The sequence below is a fragment of the Coturnix japonica genome, chromosome W (assembly GCF_054131305.1).
Source record: "Coturnix japonica strain WE chromosome W, WE-NBRP24, whole genome shotgun sequence".
Classification (NCBI taxonomy): domain Eukaryota; kingdom Metazoa; phylum Chordata; class Aves; order Galliformes; family Phasianidae; genus Coturnix; species Coturnix japonica.
This window is the reverse complement of record NC_140701.1, coordinates 30,765,295-30,779,567: the sequence shown is the minus strand read 5'-3', so window position 1 is coordinate 30,779,567 and position 14,273 is coordinate 30,765,295. Positions and strand designations below refer to the sequence as shown.

Genomic DNA, 14,273 nt, shown 5'->3' with positions numbered 1-14,273 from the left:
CCGTCAGTGAATAGGGCATATTTCTTTTCATTTTCTGGTAATTCGTTGTATGGTGGGGCCTCTTTAGCACGTGATACCTCTTCTGCTGGTGATGTTCCAAACTTTTTATCTTCAGGCTAGTCCATGATTACCTCTAGGATTCCTGGACGATTGAGGTTTCCCATTCGCGCTCGCTGTGTAATCAGCGTAATCCACTTGCTCCAGGTGACATCGGTAGCATGATGGGTGGAGGGAACCTGTCCTTTGAACATCCAGTTCAGCACTGTAAGAAGCCATGCTTTTTACAGTACTGTCTCAAAGTACTGTCACTCTCTCTTCCCCATCCCCTCAATTGTCTATTATTTCCAATAAACTGGTCGGATCAACATTTGAATGCTCTTCTTCTTAATCTCACGCCGGGCATAACATTATTAAAAGAACCTTTGCCTCACTCCTAAATTGGAGCGAGACATTTTTATTGGCGTAGTCGGCAGGATACCCGTCGTGAGAGTGTTATCCTTCCAGTTTCTCTAAAACTTTTCTGTCTGTTTCTCCTGGAGTTGCAAGGAGCGATTGTTTTGATAACTTAATTTGATGTGTGCACTTCTCCAGGAAGACCGCTCCACATTCTGAAACTTTCTTTCTTACGTGTCTACCTCTCGGCGACGAGTGAATTAATTTTGACTGTTTGCTTTTGTTTTACACGTGTGTGCCTCCCTGGGAAGACTATTTTGCATTGTGGTGGTTTTAAGTATCTTGTGACGTACCTTTGGTTTTAAAGTTTTGTGTGCGCGCCTCTTGTGGAAGTGGTGTGTGCTTCTCCAAGAAGTTTATTACTTTTGAGAAACTTAGAAGTTATTTCTAACTTTTTTTTGCTTGGAGGTTGAAGTTTTTCGTTGTGGCTTGCCAGAATAGCCAGGACCGATTGAGGTGTTTACACTTTCTTTGGAAGTGTTGATTGAGTCATTTGGACTTTTGTGTAAAGGAGTGTTTTGAGTAGTTGTTGGTTTTGTTCAGTGTTTGCCTCTCTGAGGAGATAAGGAATCGCCTCCTCCCTCAGCGTAGATTTCGTTACCTGTAGATTTTTGGTTGTGAGTAAAATTATATCTGATATGGAAGGTGAAAATATGTTGTTTGATATCCTTGAAAAGCACGCGTCTCGGCCATCGTCATCAGGGATGGACTGGGCACGTGAAAATTGGTATAATTTGCAGGCTGTTTCTGACCGCATTTGCGTTTTACAACATGGGGCTCGTACCCGAGCCGGGAAAGGCAAATCATTTATTTGTGCAGTACTCGGTGCTGCTTTAAAAGCAGCCGTGGAGTTCCGAGACCAGCAGTTTGAGGCGGAAAACCAGACTATACAGTCGTTACAAGAAACAGTTAAAGCAACCCAGGAACTTGTGAAAGCTTTGCAAAACCAAATTGGAAATCTAGAAGTACAATTGGAAAGAGAGAGACATAATTCGGCCTTGTTACAGATGGCTTTTAAGGAAATTTTAACATATAAAGATACTGGTGACACTGATATTCATGGTGCACCACAAGAAAAACTGTATCCTCAGGAAGAACTAAAAGAAGCAAAAGAAAATTTTGATAAGTTTGAAACTCCAATAGCCCCTCTGCGCCCTCTAATAAAAACAGAATATACCTTTGATAACGGAGAGGACCTGGATCCTCAAATGAATGTTAAAGAAATTCCCTTTTCTGCCACTGAATTAGCAAAACTGAAAAAAGATTTTAGCCGCTCTCCAAAGGAATCAGAAACAGAATATGTATGGAGAGTCAGCTTAACTGGTGGAGACCAAATAATGTTAACCGAAAAGGAGGCTGAGGGTTATTGGGGGCCAGGAGTATTTTTGACTACTGGTAATAACCGTGCTCCCTGGTCCCTAACACAGAGGGCTGCTTACTGGGCTGGTGGTCTCAACCCTTTAGAAAGGGGAGACCCTCTTGCCATTAATGGGACAGTTGACCAACTGGTTGAAAGTGTCCAAAAGGCCGCTTGCCTGCAAATGATGTATGACAGGAAATTGCAGCCACGGCACGAATCACCTATGATGATGCCTGTTGATCCTGAACGGATGACTCCATTAATCAGGGGACTTCCAGAATCGCTGAAACCCATAGGTATACAACTTCAAAGTAAAATACAGGCCATGTCCCAGGGAGAGAGAGCTCGAGCTGTTTTAGAGGGAGTTGGTTCTTCAGGCTCTTTACAATCAAGTTATAAGGTATGGACATGGGGAGAGGTTGCCCAAGAATTGATTAATTATGGTAGGAAGTATGGACCGGTGGCTTCATCCACCAGCAGAATTGAGCCAAGGGGAGTAAGGCTCGCAGCAACCACCCTTGCTCTCAGGCCACCTAGCCCAAAATTTAATAGAATAGAAAAGGCTCTAGCCTCAGAAAGAACTGGTAGGCGAAACATTGATCATAAACGTCATGGACTATGGACTTTGGGCTGGAAAAAGGGTGTTCCTCGAGAAATAATGAATGGACTAGCAACAGACAGGCTTGAGAGGCTGGTGACTGGTTGGCCAGCTAAACCTGAAAATCTGGTTCCTAGTGCTCCCCCTGCAGTAACAAAAGAATTACCTGAGCAGTCGGGAAACTGATTCCTTCACCCTCTTCAAGTGAGCGGGGGGGTGAAGGATGGATGTTTGTTAGGAGGCTCACGACTAAAGGGAATGATTTGTTAATTACATGTGTTGTTGAACCTAGATTAGTTCCAGTAACGTTTCTGGTAGACACAGGAGCTCAAATCTCAGCTATTAAGAAGGAGGATGCTGATCGTGCTGGTGTAATTTTATCACGCAAAAAGATATTTGTGGCAGATGCCATGGGTGGTGTACATTCACAGACCATGGCCACAGTGAAGCTAAGGCTACCTGGAGAAGAGCAGTCCTGGGAAGTCCCTATGGTTGTGGGAACTCTCCCGCTTAACTTATTAGGACTAGACGTATTGAAGGGTAGAAGTTGGACAGATGATGAAGGGAGAGAGTGGATGTTTGGTATCCCCTCCCTAAATATTCGTTTACTACAGACAGCACCACCACTCCCTCCTTCCCATCTGACTTCAGTTAAACCTTACCCTTTACCTCTGGGAGCACGCACTGGTATTAGCCCAGTGCTGGCCGAACTAAAAGAACAAGGAATTGTGGTACCTACCCATTCACCTTTTAACTCTCCAGTATGGCCTGTCAGGAAACCAAATGGCAAATGGCGATTGACTATTCATTATCGTAGGCTAAATGCCAATACTGGACCACTGACTGCTGCAGTGCCTAATATTTCAGAATTAATAGCAGCTATCCAGGAGCAGGCTCACCCTATTATGGCTACCATTGATGTCAAAGATATGTTCTTTATGGTTCCCCTACACCCTGATGATCAACCCCGTTTTGCTTTTACATGGGAGGGTCAGCAATATACTTTCACCCGCCTCCCTCAGGGGTTCAAACACTCCCCAACTTTGGCTCATCATGCTCTGGCAAAAGAACTTGAACAGATTCCCTTGGAAGAAGGGGTTAAGCTCTATCAATACACTGATGATATCCTTATAGGAGGTGAACAATTGGCACCAGTGAAAATAATGCATGACAGAATAATCAAGCGATTAGAAGAGCTGGGGTTGACAATTCCTTCAGACAAAATCCAGCCTCCAGCTGCTGAGGTGAAATTCTTGGGTATCTGGTGGAAAGGTGGTATGGCCTGTATCCCACAGGATACCCTCCTAGCTTTAGACCAACTCAAAATGCCAGAGAATAAAAAGGAATTACAGCATGCCCTTGGACTCTTAGTCTTTTGGAGAAAACACATTCCTGATTTCTCTATTATTGCCCGTCCACTGCATGACTTGTTGCGAAAGAAGGTATCATGGGAATGGACCCCAGTCCATGAAGAAGCTCTGCAGCTCCTAATTTTCGAAGCTATCACACATCAGTCCTTAGGTCCTATCCATCCTTCTGACCCTGTACAGATAGAATGGGGATTTGCTCAATCAGGGTTATCTATACATCTCTGGCAAAAGGGTCCAGAAGGCCCCACCAGACCTATTGGGTTCTATTCCCGTAGTTTCAAAGATGCAGAGAAACGATACTCTCAAATGGAGAAGGGGTTGTTTGTTGTTAGTCTGGCTTTGCGGGAAGCTGAAAGAACCATACGACAGCAGGTCATACGACAGAGAACCATACGACAGAGGTCCATTCAAGGTTATCAAGTCTGTTATGTCTGGCACCGCCCCCCCTGATGGGGTGGCACAACAAGCTTCTGTCAGAAAGTGGTATGCTCAAATTGAACACTACTGTAATATCTTTTCAGTCACTGAAGGTGCTTCAAAAACACTCGCTATACAGGATGATGTTCTTTCTGCTATTGATGCTGATCTCCCCTCTGTCATCCAGGTTGCTCCTCCCTATTCAGACCAGTTGCAAAATGTCTGGTTCACAGATGCTTCTTCAAAGCGTGAAGGGAAAATTTGGAAGTATCGGGCCGTGGCCCTACAGATAGGGACTAATGTCACTATTGTTACTGAAGGGGAGGGGAGTGCTCAGGTTGGTGAGTTAGTAGCAGTATGGAGTGTGTTTCAACATGAATCACAGTCCACTACACGTGTGCATATTTATACTGATTCATATGCCGTCTTCAAAGGTTGTACAGAGTGGCTTCCCTTTTGGGAGAGAAACAGCTGGGAAGTTAACCGTATCCCAGTATGGCAAAAGGAAAAATGGCAGGAGATTTTGTCTATTGCTAAAGGGGGACAATTTTCTGTTGCATGGGTGGCTTCCCACCAGGAGGATGGATCCCCTGTTAGTTATTGGAACAACAAAGCTGATGAACTTGCTAGGATTGCTTCATTAAGACAAGGAGAACCAGACAGTGATAACTGGGAGAGACTTGTGGAATGGTTACATGTGAAAAGGGGGCATACTGGTGCTCTTGATCTCTATCGTGAAACCCAGGCTCGTGGTTGGCCAGTTACCAGAGAACAGTGTCGTACCTGCATTTCTGCCTGTGATCTATGCCGTTCCCGCCTGGACCGACATCCCTTACAGGATAATCCTCTCCATTTGAGAGAGGGAAAGCACTTATGGGAAACATGGCAGATTGACTACATTGGTCCTTTCCGTAAATCTGAAGGAAAACAATATGTACTAGTAGGTGTTGAGGTAGTCTCTGGTTTATTACAAGCTGAATCCGTTCCTCGGGCAACAGGGGAGAATACTATAAAGGCTTTAAAGAAGTGGTTTAGCATTCTCCCAAAACCCAGTTCCATCCAGTCAGATAATGGCTCTCATTTTACTTCTGGAGCTGTACAAGAATGGGCCAGAGAGGAAGGTATTCTCTGGATTTTTCACACTCCCTATTATCCCCAGGCTAATGGTATTGTGGAACGATCCAATGGCCTTCTTAAGAAATTTCTGAAGCCAGAAAAGAACAATTGGACTGCCCGTACCTCTGATGCAGTCAGAAGAGTTAATGATCGCTGGGGAATTAATGGCTGTCCCCGATTTAATGCCTTCTGTCCTAAGGCCCCACCACCTTTGCCAATTACTCTTAATCCTGATAAATTAGAAAAACCCTCTTATTTTCCTGGCCAACCTGTGTTGGTTGACCTGCCCAATGTAGGTCCAGTACCACTGACCTTAACTGAATCCCTTAACATGTATACCTGGAGGGCTAAGGACGCACGGGAGAAGGAATATAAGATTAATGTTCGATGGATTATTCCCTCATTTTGATCATACTAACAAAGCCCAAGGGGGCGAGCCGATGTCTTGTTTTATTTTGCAGAGGACCTTCGTTGGATCCTGACTGAACACAACTGTTGCTGACTTCTATAATTGGTGTTTTGGTAATATGCAACACTTGGGTGGAATTTCATTTTTGTTTATTAGATGTATCATGTGGATTGTAATTTCTGTAACTATTAGCTATCCCCTGATAGACTTTCGGGAAGAGGGAAATGATATAAAAAACTCCTTTTTTCAACTAGCTGAACAAGTAGCAAATGTTTATAATTTGAGTAATTGTTGGGTCTGTGGAGGACCCATGGGACTTGAAACCTGGCCCTGGGTATCAACTCCTCTTGCCCCTAAATGGCTGGTAAGCAACTATAGTGGGACCAACCACAACATCTACTGGGAAGATAAGAATACATCTCCATGGCCAGTCCAGTATCCTGCTATGGGAATGTATTGTCTGAATCGTACACAGCCCGGTGGCGTCTATGTTGGGACTGGCAATTGTACTTGGACGTATGGTAAGGTTACTTCACAAATTAAGGGTGGTCAATGGGGGTGGTACAATCAGTCAGGAATGTTGCAAGGGTTTTCTCATTTTTGGTCCTCCACTAACAACACTTTGTTTAATAAAGCTGGGGGTACAGAATGTACCTGGAGCCCTGATGCTGGTGCCTGGAGATGTAGATGGTGCAGAAATGAAAGGGTTACCAGTAATAGTTGGAACTGCAATGTAGAAGGACATCCTTTTGGACCTCTCAACACCACATACTTTCAGGCTAAAGAACATGTAAATAAACTAACTAGCAAATGGAATGGACCCTTCGAGAATGGTTCAGTAGCGTTAAAAGGACATTACTGGATTTGTGGTCATCATGCATATAAACGACTACCTGTTAATTGGACTGGGGTATGTTATGTTGGAGTAATCCGCCCGATGTTCTTTTTGCTCCCAGGAAAGGATGGTAGTGAATTGGGCGTCAAAGTATATGATGATCTCAACAGATACAGGAGGTCTATCGACACCTCCATAACACGTGGTAGCAAACAAACTTGGGGCAAAGATGAGTGGCCCCCTCAACGTATAATCAAACACTATGGGCCAGCTACGTGGAACCCCAATGAGTGGATTAATGGTGCTCGAGAACCCATCTACAACCTAAACCGTATTATCAGATTACAAGCTGTCCTAGAAATCATTACAAACGAGACAGCCTATGCCCTTGATCTCCTTGCAGATCAAGCCTCACAGATGCGGGCGGCAATACTCCAACATCGCATGGTTTTAGATTACTTGTTAGCTGAAGAAGGGGGTGTCTGTGGCAAATTAAATGATTCCACTTGTTGTCTAAAGATTGATGATAATGGTAAAGTTGTCAAACAAATTGCTGAAGGTATACGGAAAATAGCACATGTTCCTGTCCAAACTTGGAAAAGCCCGGACCTTGACCTTTTCTCCTGGCTTCCAGGTGGACCTTGGGTAAAACGCATCTTATTTTATCTATTATGTGTTGTCGCAACTCTACTGTTTCTTCCATGTATGATACCTTGTTTCATTCAACTTATCCAACATGTTGTATCGTCTATGTATTTTGTAACCTCATCAAGTGATGGGGAAGTCCAGCACATCCGCGCAACACTTGTAACCAAGCAGGAAAGATCCTTTGTAATGATTGCATGAAACATATTGATTCCCCCTCCCTCTCCTTTTTTCCTCATGCTTGCTATCTTTTTCTCGCCATCCTGGATCACCAGTGGCCTACTTTTTAAGCAAACTTTGAGTCACGGGGTGGTGTAAGAAGCCATGCTTTTTACATTACTGTCTCAAAGTTTGCTGAAATGGAGACACACAGGAGATGGACAAGTCCGGGAGCTACGAAAGGGAGATAAGATACTGATCAATGGCCCTTGAGTGGTCTTTTTGTGTTGGCCTATCTAAAGGAAGATGGCCATCCCTGAGGACTAATGGCCCTTAAGTGGTCTTTCCTGTTGGCCCATCTCAAGGAAGATTGACAGCTCTGAGGAAGTCACAAGACTCTGACCCGAGCCGTCCCGAAATCTCTGGAAGGCTGGAAAGAAGGATAAAAAAGGCATGAACAAACCACGGTTTTGTGGGCATCTAGGTATCTGACCTCAGATCCCTCCACCGTTGTCCTACTGCTGCCTATTCTCTCTTCTGGGATTGCTGCTCGAGACTCTGCTCCGAGGGACCTCGCTGCCCGAGACTCTGCTTCTAGAGACGACGATACTCTGACCATCTTTTCTGCGATTCACCGATCTGCTGCTTGCAGCCTGCTATTCCGTAGCTGCTCTCCCCTACGCTTATTTTGCCCCGGACCAACGTTAACAACGTGCTACGGGACGCTGCTGCATCCAGGAGGTGACTATTCCCCGCTTTAACGTAATTCTTGCTCTTTTCTACCTTTTTCTATCGCCTACTTTCCCTTCCCCATCACCCTAATTTTGGCATTCGTCACTCTCTCTTCCCCATCCCCTCAATTGTCTATTATTTCCAATAAACTGGTCGGATCAACATTTGAATGCTCTTCTTCTTAATCTCACGCCGGGCATAACATTACTAAAAGAACCTTTGCCTCACTCCTAAATTGGAGCGAGACAAGCACTGGCAGTCGAGGTGCCAAAAGGAGCTGTGTTTCAGTCCCAACTACTTCGGAAAACCATATTTTTGCAAGGGTAAAGACTGATACCTAAGAGAGACGTTTTTATTTCTGGTATAAGTATTGATATTCCTGTGAAATTTTTCTAAAATCTGTCAGAAAAGGATATATCTGTTGGAAATGTCCTTATTTTGTAGAGGAGAAAAGGTATTTCTGTTAGTAATGTCCTCAATTTGTAGAAGAGAAAAGGTATTCTGGAAACAATGTGTCATATTTTGCTACAAAGCTTCATTTTGTAGAGAAAATGTCTTCTTTTGGGGATGAAAACCAGTATTTCTGGGAAACAACGCTATTTGAAAGGGATAAAAAGCATTATTTTGGTGAGAAAACCATGTTTTTGCAAGGATAAGGAATGATTCCTAGGAGAGAACTTTTTATTTCTGGGATAGGTACTGATATTTGTGTGACATTCTTCTAAAATTTGTCAGAAATCGATATTTCTGTTGGAAATGTCCTTATTTTGAAGAGGGAAAGAGGTATTCCAATAACAGTGTTTCATATGTTGCTACAAGGGACCATTTGTAGAGAAAACGATTTCTATTGGGGATGAAAACCACTCTTTTGGGTAGAAAATGCTACTTGTAATGATGAAAAGCTTTGTATTGGTAAGAAAATGAATTTTTGGCAAGATTCAAGAGTGATACCTAAGAGAGAACACATTTGATTCTGGTGGAAGTATTGATATTAGTGTGAAATCCATGGGAAATTTGTCTGAAATGGATAATTCTTATGTTAATGTCATTATTTTGTAGGGGAAGACAGATATTCTGGAATCAGTGAGTCATAATTTTTTACAAAGCATCATTTTAAAGAGAATGTGTCTTCTTTTGGGGATGAAAACCAGTAATTTAGGGAGAAATTGCTATTTGTAGGGATGAAAAGCATAAGTTTGGGAAGAAAACCATAGTTTTGCAAGGATGAAGAGTGATGCCTAAGAGCGTACTTTTCATTTCTGGGATAAGTATTGATATTCATGTGACCTAGTTCTAAAATTTGTCAGAAATCGATATTTCTGTTGGAAATGTCATTCTTTTTTAGATGAAAAGAGTTATTCTGGAAACAATGTGTCATATTTGGCTACAAACGATAATTTTGTAGAGAAGTCGATTTCTTTTGGTGATGAAAACCACCTTTACGTTTAGAAAATGCTGTTTGTAGAGATGAAAAGCATTATTTTGGTAAGAAAACCATATTTTTGCAAGGTTAAAGAGTGATACCTAAGAGAGACCTTTTTATTTCTGGTATAAGTATTGATATTCCTGTGAAATTTTTCTGAAATCTGTCAGAAAAGGATATATCTGTTGGAAATGTCCTTATTTTGTAGAGGTGAAAAGGTATTTCTGTTAGTAATGTCCTCAATTTGTAGAAGAGAAAAGGTATTCTGGAAACAATGTGTCATATTTTGCTACAAAGCTTCATATTGTAGAGAAAATGTCTTCTTTTGGGGATGAAAACCAGTATTTCTGGGAAACAACGCTATTTGAAAGGGATAAAAAGCATTATTTAGGTGAGAAAACCATGTTTTTGCAAGGATAAGGAATGACTCTTAGGAGAGAACTTTTTATTTCTGGGATAGGTACTGATATTTGTGTGACATTCTTCTAAAATTTGTCAGAAATTGATATTTCTGATGGAAATGTCCTTATTTTGAAGAGGGAAAGAGGTATTCCAATAACAGTGTTTCATATGTTGCTACAAGTGACCATTTGTAGAGAAAACGATTTCTTTTGGGGATGAAAACCACTTTTTTGGGTAGAAAATGCTACTTGTAATGATGAAAAGCTTTGTATTGGTAAGAAAAAGAACTTTTGGCAAGATTCAAGAGTGATACCTAAGAGAGAACACATTTTTTTCTGGCGTAAGTATTGATATTAGTGTGAAATACATCGGAAATTTGTCTGAAATGGATAATTCTTATGTTAATGTCATTATTTTGTAGGGGAAGACAGATAGTCTGGAATCGGTGAGTCATAATTTGTTACAAAGCATCATTTTAAAGAGAATGTGTCTTCTTTTGGGGATGAAAACCAGTAATTTAGGGAGAAATTGCTATTTGTAGGGATGAAAAACATTAGTTTGGGAAGAAAACCATGGTTTTGCAAGGATGAAGAGTGATGCCTGAGAGCGTACTTTTCATTTCTGGAATAAGTATCGATATTCGTGTGAACTACTTCTAAAATTTGTCAGAAATCGATATTTCTGTTGGAAATGTCATTCTTTTTTAGATGGAAAGAGTTATTCTGGAAACAATGTGTCATATTTGGCTACAAACGATAATTTTGTAGAGAAGTCGATTTCTTTTGGTGATGAAAACCACCTTTACGTTTAGAAAATGCTGTTTGTAGAGATGAAAAGCATTATTTTGGTAAGAAAACCATATTTTTGCAAGGTTAAAGAGTGATACCTAAGAGAGACGTTTTTATTTCTGGTATAAGTATTGATATTCCTGTGAAATTTTTCTGAAATCAGTCAGAAAACGATATATCTGTTGGAAATGTCCTTATTTTGTAGAGGAGAAAAGGTATTTCTGTTAGTAATGTCCTCAATTTGTAGAAGAGAAAAGGTATTCTGGAAACAATGTGTCATATTTTGCTACAAAGCTTCATATTGTAGAGAAAATGTCTTCTTTTGGGGATGAAAACCAGTATTTCTGGGAAACAACGCAATTTGAGAGGGATAAAAAGCATTATTTAGGTGAGAAAACCATGTTTCTGCAAGGATAAGGAATGACTCTTAGGAGAGAACTTTTTATTTCTGGGATAGGTACTGATATTTGTGTGACATTCTTCTAAAATTTGTCAGAAATGGATATTTCTGTTGGAAATGTCCTTATTTTGAAGAGGGAAAGAGGTATTCCAATAACAGTGTTTCATATGTTGCTACAAAGGACCATTTGTAGAGAAAACGATTTCTTTTGGGGATGAAAACCACTTTTTTGGGTAGAAAATGCTACTTGTAATGATGAAAAGCTTTGTATTGGTAAGAAAAATAATTTTTTGCAAGATTCAAGAGTGATACCTAAGAGAGAACACATTTTTTTCTGGTGTAAGTAGTGATATTAGTGTGAAATACATCGGAAATTTGTCTGAAATGGATAATTCTTATGTTAATGTCATTATTTTGTAGGGGAAGACAGATATTCTGGAATCAATGAGTCATAATTTGTTACAAAGCATCCTTTTAAAGAGAATGTGTCTTCTTTAGGGGATGAAAACCAGTAATTTAGGGATAAATTGCTATTTGTAGGGATGAAAAGCATTAGTTTGGGAAGAAAACCATAGTTTTGCAAGGATGAAGAGTGATGGCTAAGAGCGTACTTTTCATTTCTGGGATAAGTATCGATTTTCATGTGACCTACTTCTAAAATTTGTCAGAAATCGATATTTCTGTTGGAAATGTCATTCTTTTCTAGATGAAAAGAGTTATTCTGGAAACAATGTGTCATATTTGGCTACAAACGATAATTTTGTAGAGAAGTCGATTTCTTTTGGTGATGAAAACCACCTTTACGTTTAGAAAATGCTGTTTGTAGAGATGAAAAGCATTATTTTGGTAAGATAACCATATTTTTGCAAGGTTAAAGAGTGATACCTAAGAGAGACCTTTTTATTTCTGGTATAAGTATTGATATTCCTGTGAAATTTTTCTCAAATCTGTCAGAAAAGGATATATCTGTTGGAAATGTCCTTATTTTGTAGAGGAGAAAAGGTATTTCTGTTAGTAATGTCCTCAATTTGTAGAAGAGAAAAGGTATTCTGGAAACAGTGTGTCATATTTTGCTACAAAGCTTCATTTTGTAGAGAAAATGTCTTCTTTTGGGGATGAAAACCAGTATTTCTGGGAAACACCGCTATTTGAATAGGATAAAAAGCATTATTTTGGAGAAAACCATGTTTTTGCAAGGATAAAGAATGATTCTTAGGAGAGAACTTTTTATTTCTGGGATAGGTACTGATATTTGTGTGACATTCTTCTAAAATTTGTCAGAAATCGATATTTCTGTTGGAAATGTCCTTATTTTGAAGAGGGAAAGAGGTATTCCAATAACAGTGTTTCATATGTTGCTACAAAGGACCATTTGTAGAGAAAACGATTTCTATTGGGGATGAAAACCACTTTTTTGGGTAGAAAATGCTACTTGTAATGATGAAAAGCTTTGTATTGGTAAGAAAAAGAATTTTTTGCAAGATTCAAGAGTGATACCTAAGAGAGAACACATTTTTTTCTGGCGTAAGTATTGATATTAGTGTGAAATACATCGGAAATTTGTCTGAAATGGATAATTCTTATGTTAATGTCATTATTTTGTAGGGGAAGACAGATATTCTGGAATCAATGAGTCATAATTTGTTACAAAGCATCCTTTTAAAGAGAATGTGTCTTCTTTAGGGGATGAAAACCAGTAATTCAGGGAGAAATTGCTATTTGTAGGGATGAAAAGCATTAGTTTGGGAAGAAAACCATAGTTTTTAAGGATGAAGAGTGATGCCTAAGAGCGTACTTTTCATTTCTGGGATAAGTATCGATTTTCATGTGGCCTACTTCTAAAATTTGTCAGAAATCGATATTTCTGTTGGAAATGTCATTCTTTTTTAGATGAAAAGAGTTATTCTGGAAACAATGTGTCATATTTGGCTACAAACGATAATTTTGTAGAGAAGTCGATTTCTTTTGGTGATGAAAACCACCTTTACGTTTAGAAAATGCTGTTTGTAGAGATGAAAAGCATTATTTTGGTAAGAAAACCATATTTTTGCAAGGTTAAAGAGTGATACCTAAGAGAGACCTTTTTATTTCTGGTATAAGTATTGATATTCCTGTGAAATTTTTCTCAAATCTGTCAGAAAAGGATATATCTGTTGGAAATGTCCTTATTTTGTAGAGGAGAAAAGGTATTTCTGTTAGTAATGTCCTCAATTTGTAGAAGAGAAAAGGTATTCTGGAAACAGTGTGTCATATTTTGCTACAAAGCTTCATTTTGTAGAGAAAATGTCTTCTTTTGGGGATGAAAACCAGTATTTCTGGGAAACACCGCTATTTGAAAGGGATAAAAAGCATTATTTTGGAGAAAACCATGTTTTTGCAAGGATAAAGAATGATTCTTAGGAGAGAACTTTTTATTTCTGGGATAGGTACTGATATTTGTGTGACATTCTTCTAAAATTTGTCAGAAATCGATATTTCTGTTGGAAATGTCCTTATTTTGAAGAGGGAAAGAGGTATTCCAATAACAGTGTTTCATATGTTGCTACAAAGGACCATTTGTAGAGAAAACGATTTTTTTTGGGGATGAAAACCACTTTTTTGGGTAGAAAATGCTACTTGTAATGATGAAAAGCTTTGTATTGGTAAGAAAAAGAATTTTTTGCAAGATTCAAGAGTGATACCTAAGAGAGAATACATTTGATTCTGGTGTAAGTGTTGATATTAGTGTGAAATACATCAGAAATTTGTCTGAAATGGATAATTCTTATGTTAATGTCATTAATTTTTAGGGGAAGACAGATAGTCTGGAATCAGTGAGTCATAATTTGTTACAAAGCATCATTTGAAAGAGAATGTGTCTTCTTTTGGGGATGAAAACCAGTAATTTAGGGAGAAATTGCTATTTGTAGGGATGAAAAGCATTAGTTTGGGAAGAAAACCATAGTTTTGCAAGGATGAAGAGTGATGCCTAAGTGCGTACTTTTCATTTCTGGGATAAGTATCGATATTCATGTGGCCTACTTCTAAAATTTGTCAGAGATCGATATTTCTGTTGGAAATGTCATTCTTTTTTAGATGAAAAGAGTTATTCTGGAAACAATGTGTCATATTTGGCTACAAACGATAATTTTGTAGAGAAATCGATTTCTTTTGGTGATGAAAACCA

The 14,273-nt window shown here is 39.6% G+C and overlaps 1 protein-coding gene and 1 long non-coding RNA gene across 2 annotated transcripts in view; both read left to right on the top strand.

Moving 5' to 3' along the window:
• LOC146754675 (uncharacterized) overlaps positions 1–14,273 on the top strand; it is a 285,098-nt gene that overhangs the window by 87,768 nt on the left and 183,057 nt on the right. The window lies entirely within an intron of this gene.
• LOC146754676 (uncharacterized) lies at positions 311–3,210 on the top strand. Its single transcript, XM_085527657.1, has one exon. The coding sequence runs from the start codon at positions 1,092–1,094 to the stop codon at positions 2,595–2,597; it is 1,506 nt and encodes a 501-aa protein (XP_085383783.1). The 5' UTR covers positions 311–1,091; the 3' UTR covers positions 2,598–3,210.

Coding starts and splice junctions, on each gene's coding strand:
- LOC146754676 (XM_085527657.1), top strand. CDS start 1,092: ATGGAAGGTGAAAATATGTTGTTTGATATCCTTGAAAAGCACGCGTCT.